This window comes from Trichechus manatus, unplaced genomic scaffold (genome assembly GCF_000243295.1).
Source record: "Trichechus manatus latirostris isolate Lorelei unplaced genomic scaffold, TriManLat1.0 scaffold00010, whole genome shotgun sequence".
In the NCBI taxonomy this organism is placed as follows: domain Eukaryota; kingdom Metazoa; phylum Chordata; class Mammalia; order Sirenia; family Trichechidae; genus Trichechus; species Trichechus manatus.
In genome coordinates, this window is record NW_004443946.1 from 16449846 (window position 1) to 16469644 (window position 19799).

At 37.1% G+C, this 19799-nt stretch overlaps 1 protein-coding gene across 1 annotated transcript in view; it reads right to left on the reverse strand.

The window, feature by feature from the left end:
• The window catches only part of LOC101350526 (coiled-coil domain-containing protein 170-like), a 47603-nt gene that overhangs the window by 10275 nt on the left and 17529 nt on the right, over positions 1-19799 (reverse strand). The window contains exons 4-6 of the mRNA XM_004371104.1: positions 19311-19443; positions 10951-11262; positions 9795-9995 (exon numbers count right to left, since the gene is read on the reverse strand). Of these exons, the coding sequence (XP_004371161.1) occupies positions 9795-9995; positions 10951-11262; positions 19311-19443 (646 nt within the window). The remainder of the gene's footprint in view (positions 1-9794; positions 9996-10950; positions 11263-19310; positions 19444-19799) is intronic.

Sequence of the window (19799 nt, forward strand, 5' to 3'; positions counted from 1 at the left end):
ACATGACTGCCACTAATCCCATCTCATCAACATCATAGAAATAGGATTTACAACACATAGGAAAATCACATCAGACGACAAAATGGTGGACTATCACACTATACTGGGAATCCTGACCTAGCCAAATTGATATACTTATTTTTGGGGGACACAATTCAATCCCTAACACTAGGTAAGCTGTAAATAACTTGGTTTTGATACTTTTTTTCTGGTCCTGAATTTCAGCCTGCCCTGTGATTGGTACGCACCTTGCAGGGATTGGTCAACAGGCTATGCAAATGAGGTGAGTTGTAACCCAGCCTTCCCTGCTATGCAGATAAAGTGTCTGTGGCATACCAAGAGGGGATTGGTCAGTTCGTGGCCCTGGTGGGAGAGTGATGCCTTGAAATTGACAAGCAGTAGTGTATTTAAGCAGTCAGCCCCACAGAGGTTTGGGCAGACAGAAAGAAGCAGGAAGAGAAGCAGCAGGAAGAAACGGAAGGAAAAAAGAAAAGAAGAAGCAGAGAGAGAGATCAGAGGCAAGGAACCTCCTAAAAGAAGTGTAACACTGGTCAAGGGCTATAACACTGAAGACAGTGAGAGGCCTGGAAGGGGCCCAGTGGCAGAACCAGCTACAATAGGCCCAGAAGGAGCCTATGGCAGAGCTGGTGGCAATAGGGCCAAAAGGAGCCTATCCTGAGAGGGACCAGAGGAGCCTGTTCTCAGGGTGGCCAAGAAGCCTATCCTGCAGAGAAGAGTTGAGAAAGCTGTCCTGCACTGAAGAAGGGAGACTTTGCCTACATGCTTCCTGATTCTGATTCCTGAGTTGTACCCTGTTCCTTAATAAACCACTTAAATGTAAACATGGTCTGTGAGTTCTGTGTGGCCATTGCAGTGGCTTATCAAATCCAGAAGAGAAGAGGGTGCCATGGGAGGGATGGCTGGTGTCAGAATTGGTAAAAAGGTTAGAGAGTGGAGGTATGTCTGACCTCCACCGCATAGGGATCAGCCTTGGGCTGATCTTGATTTGCATTATCCTCTCTGAAGTTAGACAGGTAGTATTGCTACTACTATCACTACCCTTTTACAACACCTCTAAGAAATTCTCTTATAGGCCTATAGAGGACCTCTACAAGGATGTTCATAGCAATGTTGTTTGTGGTGGCAGAAAAAAGGACATAACCTGGGTATTCATCACTAGAGGCAATGGATAGGCAAAATGTGGCAGATAGGTACATGGTAGAATTCCATTCAGTAGTTAGAAGCAAAGAACTAGATGAATAAATAGCAATATTAGATGGATATTAAAAACACTATACTGAGAGGTGGGGCCAAGATGGCGGAATAGTCAGACACTCCCAGTGGACCCTCTTACACCAAAGACCCTAAAAAACAAGTGATTCAATTATATATGGCAATCTGGGGGCCCTGAACATCAAAGTCAGAGTCGAGGAACCAGACGGAGTGGCAGGGGGAGGGAGAGAAGGTTTGGAAGCAGCAAGGAGTTGCCAGACCTGATCTGGCAAGAGCCTGAGCCCTTCAGGCCTGAGCAGCTCGTGGGTGAGCAGTGAGGCAGGCAAGCAGCTGTGCTCGGGAGGCACATTTTCCACACCAGGAGACACCCAGCTGCTGAACGTCTACACAGCCACCCAGAACCAGTGAGAAGCAGTCCTCGATCCAGTGAAAGATAAGTAATTGCATACGGCCTACCGCATGAATCAAAAAACGCCCTCCCCCCGAGAAAAACCTCTCTCCCATCTACCTCCCTGCTCCCTGCTGTGCACTGGGTCCCACACTGGCTTCAGCAATCACTGAGTCCCCCAGAGGTGAGATGGGAAGGCAGAGAGGGTTAGGACCTAGTTGAATGGACATGGGGAATTGGGTGGGAAGGAGGAGTGTGCTGTCACGGTATGGGGAGAGCAATTAGAGTCACATAACAATGTATGTATAAATTTTTGTATGGGAAAAAATTTTAAAATATACTGAGTAATAGAATGAGATTTTAAATACAATATCATTTATGCAAATTAAAAATATATGCACAAAAATCACACTTGAAAGAATACATATAAACAAAAAGATACACATTAAACTCATTAGACTTATTGCCTTTGAAGGAGGGAGCGGGAAATGGGGCAAATGGTTAATGCTCCCAGCTGCTAAGCAAAAGGTTGGAGGTTCAAGCCCACCCAGAGGCTCCTCAGAAGAAAGGCCTGGTGATCTAATTCTGAAGAATCAGCCACTGAAAACCCTATGGAGCACACTTCTACTCTGACACACCTGGGGTTGCCAGGAGTCAGAGACAACTTGATGGCGACTGGTTAGTTTCTTTTTTTTAATATTTCCATAACCATGGCAACAGTTGTGGAAGATATATGCATTGGTTACTAAGGTAAGATAGGCAGAGAGAGGGCTGGGAAGATATATTATTGTTTTCTTCAAACCTTTTAGAATGATTTTAAGGGTTGTAGAAAACATGTGTTACCTGTATATTCTTAAAATTTGATATAAAACCAAACCAAACCCACTCCCATCGAGTCGATTCTGACTCATAGTGATGCTATATTATATAAATTTATATAAATAAATATATAAATTTAGTATAGGATTTTAAAATTTTGTGGGGAATTGAATCACCATTCATATATTCAGAAGTAGAGGAAGACGATGTAGTCATCTTTGGAATCTGTAGGGTACATTGTTGCCATCACTTCATTAAGTGTTGGAAGTCTTCAAAAACGGGGTATTCGATAAATATTGAATGAGTGAATGGGCTGAAAGACTAAATAAGTGAGTGGTGAGTAAATGAGCAAGTGAGTGACTGAGAAGTAGGATTATGCCTTAGGTTATACAATTGTAGACACAGTATAACACAGGTTTGGGTATGACAGGCAATTCTTCAAAGAGGTAATGAAATAGAATCAGGATCTCCTGAAAATTAATTTTATCATAGCTATTTCCATCCCAGATTAATTTACTCCTTACAGATGCGTGGAAGCAGAAAGAGAAGACAATGGTTTACATAGCAATTATTGAGGAATATTATCAATGGCCCCCTCCCTGATACCCATATATCTACCTGTCACAATGTCTGAAATTCCACCAATAAAGCATCATTATTTTGAGTTCCTTTCCCTCTTTAGAAGAGGATCCTCTTCTAAAAGTACATTAAGAAATAGAATGTGACGTCAGCAAGATGGCAGCGTAAACTCCCATCTGTCCACAGAAACACCAAACACCAAGCAGAAACAGAACCAACTTTGTAAGAACTCTGCAACCCATCAAAGGCTTACAACCACTAAGCAAATGCAGAATCAAGAAAAAGGCGACTTCAAAACAGTAACAAATCTTTGGCTTTCTACATGCCCATGTCCCAACCCCTCCCCAGCTTGGAGGCATTCTTAAAGCTGCAACAGCCCTCATTCCCAGAGAGGGATCCTGTCCCTGATTCCAGAGGGACCAGAGCAGATCTTATTTGAAAATTGTTGTGTGTGTCTGTTCCAACCTGTCTGGGGCTTTCTGAAGGACTGATGCAAGGTGCTCATCTCTGGCCTATCTCAGAACTCACACAAGATGGAAAAGCAGCAGACTGCCCAAAACTGTGACAGCTACCTCGGGCTAACGAGTGTGATGGAGGCATGTAATAGATGGCCTAAAGCCTGGGAGGAGAAGCCAGGGAGAGTGTTTCTTTGAGAAATTAGGGCATTCAAATGCATCTTTGTATATACAGCGGAATTTATAAAGCAACACACATGCCCAGGGCAAGACGTGTGCTCAGAGAAGACCCTACACTTTCACCTCAGGTTGAGCCTTAAACTCAGGGCCGGATTAAGGCATGTGAAGGTCCTAAACACTGATCATCTGTGGTGTTCCCTCCTGTGCTTATTCACGCATTCGAACGGGATATGTACATGTGTATATATGTGTGTGTGTCTTAGCTATCCATGATGTAACTTTTTTAATGCACTATAATATTCGCGAATGAACATGAAAGTGGCGTATGCCGTTTTAGTGGAATGAGATGAACTGGATTATAAAATATTTAGTGGATGCGGGGTACTAAGATTTTTGCTATATTCCACATTTTCTACGAAAAAGAATATTCCACCTATTTTACAAGAAAGAAAATGAGTCAGTGAACTTAGTTGTTTCAACAATCGATGTAAAATTCTGTTGATCTCCCACAATGAAAAATTGACTTTCACCAATTTTGCTTTAAATGGCTCATATTTCAGTTTTGATGCTTGTTTTGTAATAAATGCTATAATTATAAATGAACAAAAGATCTCATAAAAGAAAATTTAGTGATCAGAAAACAAATATTACAGCAAATTATTACATTTTATTTTTAGATAGATCTTTCATCTCTAACATGTTATAATTAAAAACTTTTCTTTCTATTCTTTGCTCTTACAAATTCTTCAATGATTTTGTCACAATTAAGCTGGCGCAGTGTTTAAGAGCTCAGCTGCTAACCAAAAGGTTGGCAGTTCAAATCCACCAGCTGCTCCCTGGAAACCCTCTGGGGCAGTTCTACTCTGTCCTATAGGGTCGCTGAGTCAGAATTGACTCAACGGCAAAGGGTTTGGTTTTTTTTTCCCCTAAGCTGCTAAACAATATCTGCTTCCATAGGCAATAAGGATAATGAATCGATTCTTTTCTTTAATCATTGTTGTACGTTGAAGGTTTTTGAGTTTCTTTAGGGATGAAAATGAGCATTCTGTTGTACAGTTTGTGTTCATCAAAGTTAGGAATATGTGTAAAGCAATTTCAACATCGGGGAATACATATTGTATTTTATCTTCTTTTATGGAATCATACATGCCTACATGAGTAAAACTTGTCTTTCCTGAATCTGTAAACTTAGTTCTCATATAAGAATGAAATTGTTGCATTTCTCTGTAAGTCATTGGGATAAGCCTGAACTAATTTCTTGGATGTCTTCATGCATTCTGCATCAGGTATTTAAGAAGAAAAATCTATTTGAAAAACTTCATACACTTTCACTTCTTTTCATGCAAGATTCAAGTGTGTCAATGATTGTGTAGTATGTGGTTATGCGAAATTGATCTTGGCACTCAATACTTTGGAGCACTTCTGTCATTTACTTGTTTCTTTCTAATGCTTCTGCAACAGCGAACTGATTGATAATCAGTATTTGGCAATATATGTTTTGTTGTGTTTTCAAAATTTTCAAAATCTTCTCTTAAATTATGTAAATACCCTGTTAATAATTGGTAGAGATCTGTGTGCGTCTTTAATTTACTTCTGAATCTTGGAGAGCTTGACTTGTCCAATGAAAATGCTGCAATATTTTGTTCCACATAACCAACATAAATACATACTCTAGTGTTTGCATTTTGTTAGCGATGTTTTCAGCTTCTCTTTTGGTATCTCCTTTTTGTGTCTGGTCTTCAGCAATATTTTCTAAAGCATCTACAATCTGAGTGCACAATTCCAGAATTGCACTGGTTGCTACAGCATGCATTTCCCATCGTGATTAGAAAGATATTTTAATACTTGATCATTGCCTAAATATGTATTAAGAACTGCCTATCAATGAGTAAAGGTGGCAAAAACATGTAGAGTAACTGAACAGTAGAAAAAAAATCAGCTGCTTCCAGACAAAAATCTATTGTGCTACTTCCTACAAGATTAAGTGAATGTGCAGCACATGGTATGAAAATGGCATATTCATTATGTTCTAAAATTTTCTCCTTTATAATACCATGAGATATTGGCAGCATTGTCATAGGACTGGCCTCTGAGCTTAGAAAAATCATTTTTGCAAACTTCACATGAATAGTGAAGTACTTGATTTGCAATTTCTTCACCGGTATGACTTTTTAAGCTAGTAAAGGTGATAAATTACTCAGCAGGTTTTCCATCTGTTGGAGATATGTATCTTAAAACAATGCTTAGTTGATCTGTATGAGAAAGATCAGGACTGGACTCTAAAGACAAACTGAAATATCGAGTTGTACTTATTTCACTAAAAACAGTTGATTGAACTTTATCACTTATTAAGTTTATTAATTCTTCACACATTATTTTAGACATATACGATGGGTTGTCCTTTCATGTGTTACCATATTTTGAGATGTGACCTGCTAAAAATGGATCAAATTGAGCAACAAGTTCAAGTAAACTACAAAAGTTTCCATCTTGTGGGGACCCAAACATTTCATTTCTTCCTTGAAAAGACAGTCCACGTTCAGCAATTGTTATAATGACAGCGATAGTGTGTTCCAAAACGGCTTTCCAATACTGACATTATTCATTAATTTGTGTTTCCAGTTCATGAAGTAAGCCAAAACCATGTCTTCAATTTAAATATGACAACATACAGTCTCTGTGAATTGAACTGTTTTCATGTTTATCGATCATATTTGAGTTGTTCCAATCGCTAAATCTATCCATAGAAAATTAAGAATTAAACGATTTAGGACTGAATAGTTTGCAAACAAAACAATATACAGAGCTGACTGATACAGAAAACAGTAGCCACTCCCTCTTATAATTTTCACCATTAGCTTTGCACCCTATAAATATATTCTGGCCACAGAACTTTGTTTGTTTACCATCCAGAAATTTTTGACACAAATTTTCAAATGGTCCACTGTGATGTTGACAATCACTTGGTCCTCTTTTGATCTAATAATTCACATCATTAGAAGAAAAATTATTCCACAAAGCAGGATCTGTACTTCTGTTAGTTATGGCAACTGCACATGTGACAGTTTCAGATTTTAAAATAGTTTGACTTTCTATACCAGTATTAATTTTTTCACAACAGCAAGGAATAGATGCAGAATTTACAAAAAATTCTGTTATATTGGCATTTCTATTAGTAATTTGAGCAGTATTGGTACTAGTACAACAATGTGTACCCATTAAACTCGAGCATTCAGTGGAAGAAGTCTCTTCTGATTCATTACATCTTAAGGAAGTTAATTTTGGAATTGTCTTTAGGGATTTGAAAGTCCTTTTCTTTTTACTTCTGTGAGCTTTTCTTTTTGCACTCCACTTTGTTGTTGCCGTTTCATTTTACCTGGATATAAAATTATGTCATTTTTAAAATCTGGTTCTACTGTAGCAAATAAATTTGAATAATGAAAACTAAAGAAAATTTATAAAACAAATAAAATTCATAAAATTAAATTTACATTTGAATTTGGATGTTAACACAAAAATTCATATTGGAAAATTAGAAAGAAAAAAACTGATTTGGAACATGTATTTTTGTTCTGCAGGTCTGAGACAGTCAAAAGAAACAGTACTTACGAGGCAGTCAGAAATAATTTTATTCGTTTGTCATATGATGTTTGTTGGCGGGCCCTTCAAATATCTCCACGAGGGTTTTTCATCTCGAAATAATACTTAAAAACTTGCACTCTCACCTTCCGTCTTTTGATGCTGTGTCTTCCCATTTCATTGGACTACTGCTGATATTCTATGGGGGTGAGAGCGAGTGCAAAGAGCATGATACAAATACAAGGGTATGCTCAATCTGAAGAGACGTTTTGGTGTGCTTTGTGCAGGATAGGACCAGACACATCACGAGTCATGTGATTATAGTGCCACCAGCATGTTCTTATGTGGTCAATGAGAGAGAACTTAATGTGAGGTTACACCTGATTGGTCCGAAATGAAAAAATATAATTGTTATCGTATACAAAATTTATAAAATGGACATTTTATCTCTTTGTGGATTTGTTCAACTCCCATATGCAGAGATATGTATATAATTGATGTAACAATAGCACCACTTCTTGATGAGCAAGTTTGTTGTAAGTCATAAAAATATCAATCAATTTCTTAAAAGAAAGTCAGTCTGAAGGAAATGGAAAATAAAATACATTTATATAATTTTTATTATCTGAATATTCATTTATTTCCTCAAGGAATTGTTCAATTTCCTTACATGGAGATATGTAAATATTATGATAAAATATAAATGTAATGTTCTGATAAACGTCCTTTGTTGCTTTCTTGGAAGACGAATTTAGAAACACAGTGTTGCAAAACAGAAACACATTTTGCATGATAAATATTGAATTTTGAATCCTATTAATGTGCCTAATACCTCTTTAATTAACATATATAGAGTAATATTAAGAACTGTGTTCCGTGCAACAGGCAATAAAAAATGAAACTCACTTGGTACATAAATTAAAACTTTTCATGTTAGATAAGTATTAATATTTCCAGTATTCTTTTGACATTTGCTATGTTAGTATTACATTAAATTATTATCCATGTTAGTATTATATTAAATGTATGCTAGATTGTGTCCACGTGTATGCCAAACATATTTTAAAGTTAAAGTTATAAATATCATTGTTTACAAAACTTAGGACATAACTCAGTACAAAAACGCTATCCAGTTAAAAAGTAACTTGATTAAATTCATTGCAATGGTCAATTTATTTGAGTTCCCTCGCTTTTGAGCATCATCTGGGACTGGAGTTCCCATTGGTTGTTTACCAGGATGTGTGCAAGAGCATACCCTTGTGTTTGTATTATGACAAAGAGCATTGCGGACCCTCCTGGCTGGAGTCGCTGGATCAGCAGATGTGGATGTACAAGACGGTTCTCTTAAAATGGATCACAGACCTGTTATCTGTTAATATAATCCATCCTTGCCCAACCACTCGTGTTGGATCCAGTTGCATATTGGGTAAATGTAGCAAGAGTTACACTTGACAGCCCACTCCTACCTCTTATTTATTAGAAAGAAATAGTATACCCCCCAAGAAACTCGCCGAGATAAGGAATTTCAGTTACCCAGGAGGGGACTGTAGGAGATAGATTTCAACAAAGATGTTGAAGTGATAGGGGCCTAATAGCTTAAACAACGTGTGCATGGGTGCCCTCATGAACCCGCATCAACTTTATTTCCAGCTGATACATTCTCACACACTGGAGCCTGTATCAATTTCATTTAGCGCCCTGCCAGTGCCGTCCCACTCACTTTTCCTTGTATCCTGTCTGCTTGGCACCTGTGGGGCTTTGCTTTGGACAACTGGTGCCCCCACTTTGTTGATGCCTTAAGCACACGCTTATCTTGCTTTTTGGGTAACCCATTCCTGCCTAAGCTCAGTGCAAACCTGGTTAAGTGTTGAAGAAGTGTCCCAGCATAGAACCAACGTGCAAAGACTGAGAGAGCACCCCTCCTCCCTGCCCCAGTGTTCAAGGAAATATTTGCCAAAACACTAGCTAAACACAAACTAAGGAACAAAAAGCTTAGTGACCACACATGACCAAGAAGGCAGTCTTTGCAAAAAATAGTTAGGGGAAGGCACTAAACAAATGGATTACTACAGTCTTTAACAAAAAAAAACAACAACAACAGCAAAACCTGAGGAAGGGGGATAATCAGATTTTCAAAATTACCACACTGTAATATTCAAATGTTCAGTTTTCACCAGAAAAATCACAAGGCATAAAAAGAAGCAGCAAAGGATGGACCATTCAAAATTAGAAAATAAAGTGACAGAAACTGTCCCTGAGGAATCCCAGATAATACATTACCAGACGGATTTTAAAACAACTATATTAAATATGCTCAAAGAGCTAAAGGAAAATGAGGACAAATGACAAAAGGAAATCAGGAAAATTATGCATAAAACTTTTGGTAAAATCAGAAGCATAAGTTTAAGGACTAACGGTAAAGATTCTTTCTTCCAATATTAAGAAAAGTATAAAAAGAATTAACAGCTTTACACATAGATAAAGCTAAAGTTATTAATATTATAATAAAATATGATAATTTTCATCATCAAATAAATACATATACTTCAGGGCATTCTTACTTTCTTCCTGTCCAAGTCTACTTTTGCTTGAAAAAGGTCATTGATAGCAATTTTTCCTTCCAGACATTTCAAGGATTTTTTTTCTTCCCTACACTTTTCTTCAGCTTGGGATGATTCTTGAATAACTTCTTCATAAAGATGATGTAGCTGCTCCATTCGTTTATTGAGTATCTGAATTTCCTGCTGAAGACCTTCAGTTCTCTGTAGAGAAAAATATATATACATATAAAACTTCTTGATGGCACGTACTTTCTACTTCATTTCAAAATTGTGTGCCAGTTCTGTTTATACTGACACTGAATCGACACTAAGTTATTAAATAGATGGGTAGAGAATACTTTTAAGAAGATTTGACATGTAAAATTTGATTTAAAATTTTTAAAAATTGAAAAATTTCATAAACAAAAGTACAACATTTTAGTTAGTACTGAGAATAAGGTTGTATAATGAAGTTTAAGAGAACAAAGTGTAAAAAAAAATGCAACTCTACAGTAAATACACTACTGTGTAGCTGGTTTCACTAACACATTGACTCTAATCAGTAGCTATTTTCATATGAAATTTAGGGTGAGGAGTCATGAAATTTTACTAAAATAACTTGGATACAACAAAGAAGTATCCACCCAAACCTACTGATTCAATTATTTGATACTTGATCGGTAAATTCAAACAAACAACTGATTTGACAGAACTCACTTTATTGCACTGACTGAACTGATCAGTGTTTTGTCAAACACTGTCTTCACATATCACTATTTTTAGGCTAACATTCATTGAGCTTGCCAGGCATCATGCTAAGCACTTATTGTGTATTAACTCATTTAATCCTTACAACCACTTTGCAAGGTAGGAACTATGCCCCTACTCCAATTTTATAAATGAAACTGAGGCACAGAGTGGATCAGAACCTGCCCAAGAACACACAGCTAGAAAACAGTGGAGCTGGAATTCATACTGCAGCCCTCTGCTTTTAACCACCACACTATACTACTCTGCTACAATAGTAGACAACTTCTTCTCTCTTTCACTCTAGTAATAAAAATAAACTCAAAATTAAAATTCAGAGTTGCAGAGTTTACTGAATTGGCTAATATTAACATCTAATCTTAAAAAAAAAAAAAATTTGAAAGAATAGCTTTTCTGTCAATACACTTACAGACTTCCAGGACTGTCTGTTTGCAACAATTTCCTGAATCCTCTGTTTCACAGCTTCCTCAGTGGCTGCTATCGGGACAACACTGTTGCTCTGAAGAGTAGCCAGATGATCAAGGAAATTCTGATACTGGGATTGCGTTTTTTTAGTTTCCCAGCAGAATGAATATGGAGGTTTGTCTAACTGAGATATTTGTTCTTCCTTGTGGATCAAATCTTGTAGACATTTGTCCGAAATTTTCTGTCCGTTCTTTGGTCCTTCGAAGTGAAAAATGTCTCTCTCCAAGTTCTTGGCCAGGATAGCTTCATCATTATCCTAAATTTGCCAACATACACATTAATTTCCCATGTGAAATTTAATATGAAGACATCTACTTCCCTTCTTTTGAAATATAAACACAGTGATAGCACGAAGTCTTGGGAGAAAAGGCACTCAAATAGAAAGAAAAAGTTATAGAATCATAAGAGAGATAACAAGAGCATATTCAAAAGAGCAAATTGGAACAGCAAGAGGTGTTGAAATGATGTATGAAGGAACTGTTTTAAGAACATAGGAAATTTAGCTTAGAAAAGCAGGTAACTAAACAGCCCCAGTTGATGAGATAAATTCTTTACAGAGAAATATGAGCTAATAAATGTAGAAGGAATGATAGAATTTTTAAAATAAGCAATTTTCAACTAATAAAATAATTCAGGCAAGGGTCATCAGTGAGTGCTCAAACCAATAAGTGAAAATTTGACAGGGAGTTGGATATTATCATAAAGATTTAGTTATGATGATAAAACATCATTTAATGATAATATAAAAACATGAAAGAAATCATGGAGTGAAAGAGGGTAAGAACAGTAAAAGGAATGGTAAAGAAAACATACTACTCATTTTATAAAACAAAATATCACCAATAGTTGAGGTAAAAAGAAATTGCTTGTATATTAGATAACTTGTGGATGAGCTATAAATAATATACCCACATTGGGAGGGTAGGGGTGAATACATAGAGGATTTGTTTGAGTTAGCTAAATCGTAATCTGTCACACTAGAGGTCAGGAGATAATTTCTAAAGTTAATGAATCCAGAAATAGCAGTGTAAGTATACTCGCAAAAAAAGTTTAAAATTGACATTGTTGTTGTTAGTTGCTGCTATGGCTATCTCATGTACAACAAACAAAATGTTTGTTGCCTGGTCCTGCTCCATTTTCATGGATAGGCACAGGCTAATCATTGCAGCACCATTTATAGTAGTAAAACAAAACTGGAAACAACACAATTCCCGTAGTTAACTAAGTAAACTGTGATACATCCATATACAATGAAATATGATTCATTTGTTAAAAATAATGATGAACATCTAGATGTATTTTTATACAGTAATCCCCGGGAGTACAAGAGTGATAGTATGCCATGTTGGAGGAGGGGTGAGTAGAAATATATATGTATTTGCTTATATTATTAAAAGGACCGAATAAAAGATAAACTGAAATTTTAAAAATACTTACCCATAGGCAAAGGAAGAAAACACAGGGTAAAAAAACAAGAATAAACTTTAGGTCCCTCTAGATGTATCATATTTTATCATTTAGACTTTGGAACCATTTAAATGTTTTACACATTTAAAAAAATAAAAAGCAAACAAACTACAATACAAATTAATCCAACTCTATATGACATTGGTGACATAACCACCTAAAGAAAAATGCTTTCAAGTGAATTTACAGTACAACATTTTTGCTGTATCTTCCTTGTATGATAATAAAGTCTAAGGACAAAAAGACCCAAAGGATAATCTTTAACTGTCTTCAGTGGGTTTGTTGTTAGTAATAATGTGTTTTTATTTTGAAACTATTATATATATGTAGTAGAGTAAAACAAATTAATAACTATGTTAATGTCACTAGGAAGCAAAAAAGAAAATATACACATATAAAATCATTTTTTTTCTATATCTAAGAAATATGTATTTCCTAGCTCTGTTCACTGATAAGGCCTAGAGGCAGTAGTAACCAATAACAATGAACACCTCTAGTGCTCAGATTGTGGTCTCTAAATACTATTTTCCATTAAAAAGAACAAGGGCTCCTTGGAGAAATGACCAATTCCAGGTCTGGAGCAAGTAATCCTGGAATATATTATCATGCCAGAAAAATGCTCACAGGCTAATAGGACTTGTGTCAGAAAGATGTAGGCACTAGCTTGAATGGGGCTCCAAATTTGGGACAATTTGAGTATCAAAAAGAATAATGATGCGGTATGGCTGTAGCAATTCTGAAACTATCTTGTGTTTATTTTAGGCCTTAGTAAATTAATATACTGTGAAAGAAAGGAAATACAAATAGAGAATGGGGAGCAAAGAAACAACATCTTGGGGTTGGATTGGAAGAAACAGTATAAACAGTATAAACTATGTTTTCTAGTATATTTACATGTATATAAATGTACATTTTATTTCCTAGCTCTTTATGCTGAAAACACCTTGAAGCAATGACATCCCAGTAGCAATGAGCACACGTAGCTTCCAGATCTTGCTTTATAAAACCACTCCCTACTAAAAGTACAAGGACTCCTTACAGAAATGACTGATTCTAAGGCTGGGGCAAAGAAGGTATAAGATTAGCCTAGAACATTTTGGGCCAAAAAGAAAGAAAATGATGGGGGTCAGTGAAAGGGACAAAGAAGTCAGCTTGAAGGTGTTCCCACTGGACAAATCTGTGAAAATATAAGTATGATAAAAAGAAGAAAAGTAATGGATTATAACCCATTCAATAAAATAAGAAATCTATATATCTGTAATAGATATCTAGAAAAATAAATAAATGAGGGAAAAAGGAAAGCTCTTTTTTACAGTAAAATGTCAATAATTGATAGAGTTAGGAAATTACAATTTTGCAACCATGATAATAAAACCTGATTTAAGCAAGAATCTTCAGTGGATGCTAAACATGGGGGAAAGTTTGATGAGAAACAATATTTATATACTATCAAACGTTTCTCTCCACAAATTACTCATTAATTGCAAAAGGAAAAAGAATAACTATACATTCAAGAAATTTGACACCTTAACCAATGTCTTAGTTGTCTAGTGCTGCCATCACAGAAATACCATAAGTGGATGGCTTTAACAAACAAAAATTTATTTTCTCCCAGTTTAGGAGGCTAGAGGTCTAAATTTAAGGTGTCAGCTCTAGGGGAAGGCTTTCTGTGTGTTGGCTCTGTGGGAAGGTCCTTGTCTCTTCAGCTTGTTTCCTGGTTCCTTGGAGATCTCCATGTGGCTTGGCATCAATCTCCCATCTCTGCTTCTCTTGCTTGCTTGTTTAATTTCTTTTTGTATCTCAAAAGAGATTGATTTAAGAAATAACCTACACTAATCCTCCCATTAACATAATAAAGACAACCCGTTCAAAAATCGGTTATAATCACAGGAATAGAGGTTAGGATATACACACATATTTTTGGGGGACATGATTCAATCCATAACATTCCACCCTTTGGCCCCCGAAATTTATGTCCTTGCCACATGCAAAACACATTCACCAACACATCATCCCAAAAGTTTTAAATCAACTCCAAGTCCAAAAGCTCATGTTCTGAAGCATCTACATCAAATATGGGTAAGACTTTAGGCGTATTTCATCCTGGGGCAAAATTCTTCTTCATCTGTGAGACTGTGAAACCTAGAATACAATTTATCTGCTTCCAAAGTACAATGGTAGAACAGGTACAAGGTAGACTTTTCCATTACAAATGGGAGAAATTGGAGGGAAAAAAGGATAACAGGCACCAAGAAAGTCCAAAACCCAGCACAACAATTTATATTAGCTCTCAAATCTTGAAAATAATCCTCTGTTCTCTGAGACCATCTGAACAATGGCCCCACCCTCCAGACTCTGAGTGCTGGCCACACCCTCTGGATTCTGGGTAGAGGCCCCTCTGCCCTGGGCTTCAGCTCTGCCTTCCAGGCCCTCTGGAATGGTAACTCTGCTCTTCATCCATCTTTAAGCAGCCTCATTCTCCTCGTTCACCTGAGTGGTGAACCCACCCCTCTGGCCTGGCATTTTTCTGCCCCTTGGGCATGGCAATCCCACCTCCTCAATTTTCTGGTGGTAGCCCCATCCTGCTGGCACACTGTGACAGCAGCCCCACACTCCAGAACTAAGTTCTTGAAGATCCGACACTTTAAAATCTAGGAGGCTGTGGTCCCACCCTTTGAGATCCAGGAGACCGTAGCCCCACCCTTTGAAACCAAGAAGGCCTTGCTTCCTGTGCTCCTTCCAACAGTTCTGCTCATCTCTGAGATGCCCCAAGGATGGTCCCTTTCTTTTCTTGGAGGACAACACATGTAGCTCCTTTGGCCTATTTCCTGCCTGTAGAATTCCAAGAGGCAGATAGCATTCTTTCCTTTCGATCTTTCTCTGTCCCCTTCAGTCTAAGCTGATGGTTTTCTGCTGTGGTAGTTGGTTAGATCCATCATCACAGGCTTAATCTCTTTTACAAAAGTTTGTACAGCCCCATCGTTGGTGTACATTCTAGGACGCACGTCCTTAGTTTGTACAACAGAATTTTCCAAATCTTTTTTTTTTAAATAATATTTTATTGTGTTTTTGGTGAAGGTTTACATAGCAGTTTATGTTCCCATTCAACAATTTACACACAAATTGTTCAGTGACATTTGTTGCCTTCTTCACAATGTGTGAACATTCTCATTATTTCCCTTCTGGCTATTCCATTTCCATTAATCTAGTTTCTCTTCCCCCTTACCCTCTCATCTTTGTTTTAAAGTAGTTGTTGACCATTTGGTCTCAATAGACAATATTTTAAAGGAGCACAGTACTCGTGGTTGATATTCTCTGTGAGCCAGTCTGTTATTTAGCTAAAAGGTGACCTCAAGGGCTAGTTTTGGTATCTCAGGGCAATAGTCTCAGGGAGTCCTCCAGACTATACCGATCCAGTAAGTCTGGATTTTTTTTTAGGAATTTGAGGTTCTGTTCCACCTTTTTCTCCCATTCTTTCAGGATCCATCTATTGTGACCTTGATCAGAACGATCGGTAGTAGTAGCCAGGCACCATTTAGTTCTTCTGGTCTCAGGGTAGATGAGGCAGTGGTTCATGTAGTCTATTAGTCCTGAAGACTAGTTTCTTCTTTGAGCCTTTGGTTTCCTTCTTTCTCTTTTACTTTGAACTAGTAGAGACCAATAGTTGTACCTTAGATGGCCACTTGTAAGCTTTTATGACCCCAGACACTACTCACCAAACAAGAATGTAGGAAACATAAACTTTATGAACTATATCATGCCAACTGACCGAGTTGTTCCACGAGACTATGGTACTAAGCAGAATTTTCCAAATCTTTCAGTTCTGTTTTCATTTTGCACAGTTCATTTTTAAGTCCATCTCTTTCACATTTTACTGTAAGTGGCAAGGAGAAACCATGTGGTCTGTTTAAGATCTTGCTTAGAAGTTTCATCAGCTACATATCCAAGTTCATCACTTACAAGTTCTACCTTCTACCAAACACTTGAACATAATTCAGAAAACTTATTTGCCACTGCTCTTCTTCCATTGTCCAATCTCATGTTCATTTTCTTTTAAAGCATCACCAGAAGCACATTTAATGTCCACATTTCTAGCAACATTCTGTTGCTGGTGCCATATGTATTCTCTAATATGACAGAGACTTTCTCTATAGCTCTCCTCATTTCCTTCTGAGCCCTCACCAGAATTGTCTCTGACATCCACAATTCTACCAAAAGTCTCTTCAAGGCAATCTAGGCTTTTACCATTAAGCACCTTAAAACTCTTCCAGCCTCCTGTAAACTTTCACCTAAAGCACAATAAAAAGAAGAGAAGAAAAAACTCAATTGCAAAACCACTCCCACGTTTTAAGTATCTCTTAGAGCAGCAGTCCTACTTCTCGGTACCAAATTCTTAGTCATCTAGTGCTGCTATAACAGAAATACCACAAGTGGATGGCTTTAACAAACAAAAATTTATTTTCTCCCAGTTTAGGAAGTTAGAAGTCCAAATTCAGGGTGCCAGCTCTAAGGGAAGGCTTTCTCTCTCTGTTGGCTCCTTGGGAAGATCCTTGCCTCTTCAGCTTATTTACTGGTTCCTTCCAGATTTCCACGTGGCTTGGCATCAGTCTTCCCCCATCTCTGCTTCTCTTGCTTGCTTATTTTTTTTTATATCTCAAAAGAAATTGATTTAAGACACACCCTACACTAATCCTGCCTCATTAACATAGCAAAGACAACTCATTCCCAAATGGGATTATAACCACAGGCATAGAGGTTAGGATTTACAACACATATTTTTGGGAAACACAATTCAATCCATAACAATCAAGTAATCAAATTAGCATCACCAAAAAGGGTTAAAAAAATGTTATGTACTTCTGGAGATGATAACCTGAGAAGGACAAAACATCATGTATACAGTGTGCCATCCAAAAATGCATACCTGAATCTAATCATGAGGAAACAAGATCAGACAAGCTCAAACTAAGGGACATTCTAAAAAACAACTGGCCTTTATTTTTTAAAAAATGACAATATTATGAAAGAAAGGTTGTGAAACTAATGTAAACCACACACAAAAAAAAAAAAACTAAAGAGACATTACTACTAAATATAAGAAAATTTTGTTGTCTTAAATTTCAAAATATATCCAAAATCCTAGGATCCCTTTAACTACCATTATTATACTTAAACGACCTACCTCATCATCCAAACTGTCCTATCCTTTTACTCCCTTCTGGCCCTGGTGGCACTGTGGTTATGGTGGTGCAGTGGTTAAGAGCTATGGCTGCTAATCAAAAGCTCAGCAGTTTGAATCCACCAGCTGCTCCTTGGAAACCCTGTTGGGCAGTTCTTCTCTGTTCTAGCGGGTCACTATGAGTTGGAATCGACTCGATGGCAACTGTTTGGTTTTTTAGTTTGGTCTTTATCACACCAATTCTTCATATTTCTTTCCCCAAACCTTTCCTTTGTGCTGCCTGTAATCATCCTACTTCCATTGTAAATATGACAGGAAAAAAAAAAAAAAGATAATGCTTATAAATCTCCTTTCCCTCCACCTCCCACAGGAGAATTCTACCTTTATAAATTCTACATAGCCTTCTTTTCACCTTCTTGTCATCTTCAACTCTGGGAGTTGAGTAAGCAAGTAAAGTTCCCGGGCTTTTTGTCAGGTGAAACTAGGAAATGGATGGAGAGCTAGAATTGTTGAAGTAATGATGAATTTGCATCAGTAAAAGCCTAGAAAAAAGAGGCAGACTAAAAGAGAAGGGGAAGAAAATTTCAGACCTGCCTGGACACTGGATGTGGGAGAGTTTTTAAAGAGATGTGAGGGATCTGTAAGAGAAATGTTACTGTGAATCGCTTGAGAGAGCAAATAAAGATTGAAATTACTTTTAGCTATTTTGAAAGCATTGCTGAAATTTTTTTTAATGGAACCCCCCATGTAAATGGAGGACTTTGTTTTACATTCAGATTATACTATACTATATTATTATATTATACAACTATTATACTATAAACTGAACCCTGGTGATGCAGTGGTTAAAACGCTCAGCTGCTAACCAGAAGGTCAGCTGTTCGAACCTACCAGTTGCTCTGTGGGAGAAAGATGTGGCAGTCTGGTTCTGTAAAGATTTACAGCCTTGGAAATCCAATGGGGCAGTTTAACTCTGTCCTATAGGATCGTATGAGTCAGAACCAACTCATGGCAGTGGGTTTGGTTTTCTGGGTTTATATTATAATACAAACTATTGTAGTCTAAGAATTTTGAAACAAACTTTCACCATTTTCTTGACAACAGTCTGTCTCCCATCCTCTTCCACCAGGATTCTAGAAAATCTTCTATTCATCCTATGAATCACTATCTACTGGGAACCAGGCTCACTTTCTTCTTCTAACTTATCCCACACCATATCCTAGATTTCAGTGGCCAATGTAGATGACCTATCCAACAATTTAGCTTTGTGATTCCTGTGCTTCTTTAGTTTCAATGCTTTCACCTATAGTCCTCTTCAACCACCCACACCAGATCCCAAAACCTAGATTTTGTGATCAGCAAGATGACATTTAAAACAATTTATTTCAGTCTCTAACCATCTTCTCTCCTCTCACCTCTCTCACAGCCCCATTCCCTCTATATCTTTTCTTCAGTATCACAGAGACCTTTAGGCACTTGTTGTACTTTATCTCCATACATCAGAAAGGTTTCCCAATCAACCATGCTGTATTGCTTTTTTTGATTCTCCATTAAGAAGATGACCAACAAATTATTCAACATTTATCATTTATCTCCTAGAGTAACAGAAGGTAATAAAAATCCTGTTTCTTCAAAAATCAATCAAAACTTGGTCTTACCGTCGTCATGAAAATATCCATGGAATCTTCTTGTCCTTTCATATTCATATAACGGGTGCATCTGTTGGCACTTAACTTTTTTTCCAAAAAATCTGCCTTACGCTCTGCCTTTTCCCTTTCAACCAGATGTACCCTGTGTAAGATATCAATAGTAACAATATCATGAAAAAACTCAACCAATTTTAAAATTTCATTAAAAAAAAAGAAACATATGCACATTTAAAATATCTTAAATATATGTCTCAAGCCAAAATGTATTTCTTATGAAAACAGCTGTCCAGTTATCTGTTTGTAGGCAGAGACTAGAAATGGCAGAGAAATGGAGAGAAAAACAATCCAGTGATAAGTCCTGTGGTAGTTCCCCTACGGGAGGTCAATTTTGAAACCATTCTTTTCAATGGGAAATTTGGGTATAAATAGTTTGGCACTATGGTACTATTGTGATGACCAGAGATCCCACATGAATACAAGCACTCCTATTTTAAAATA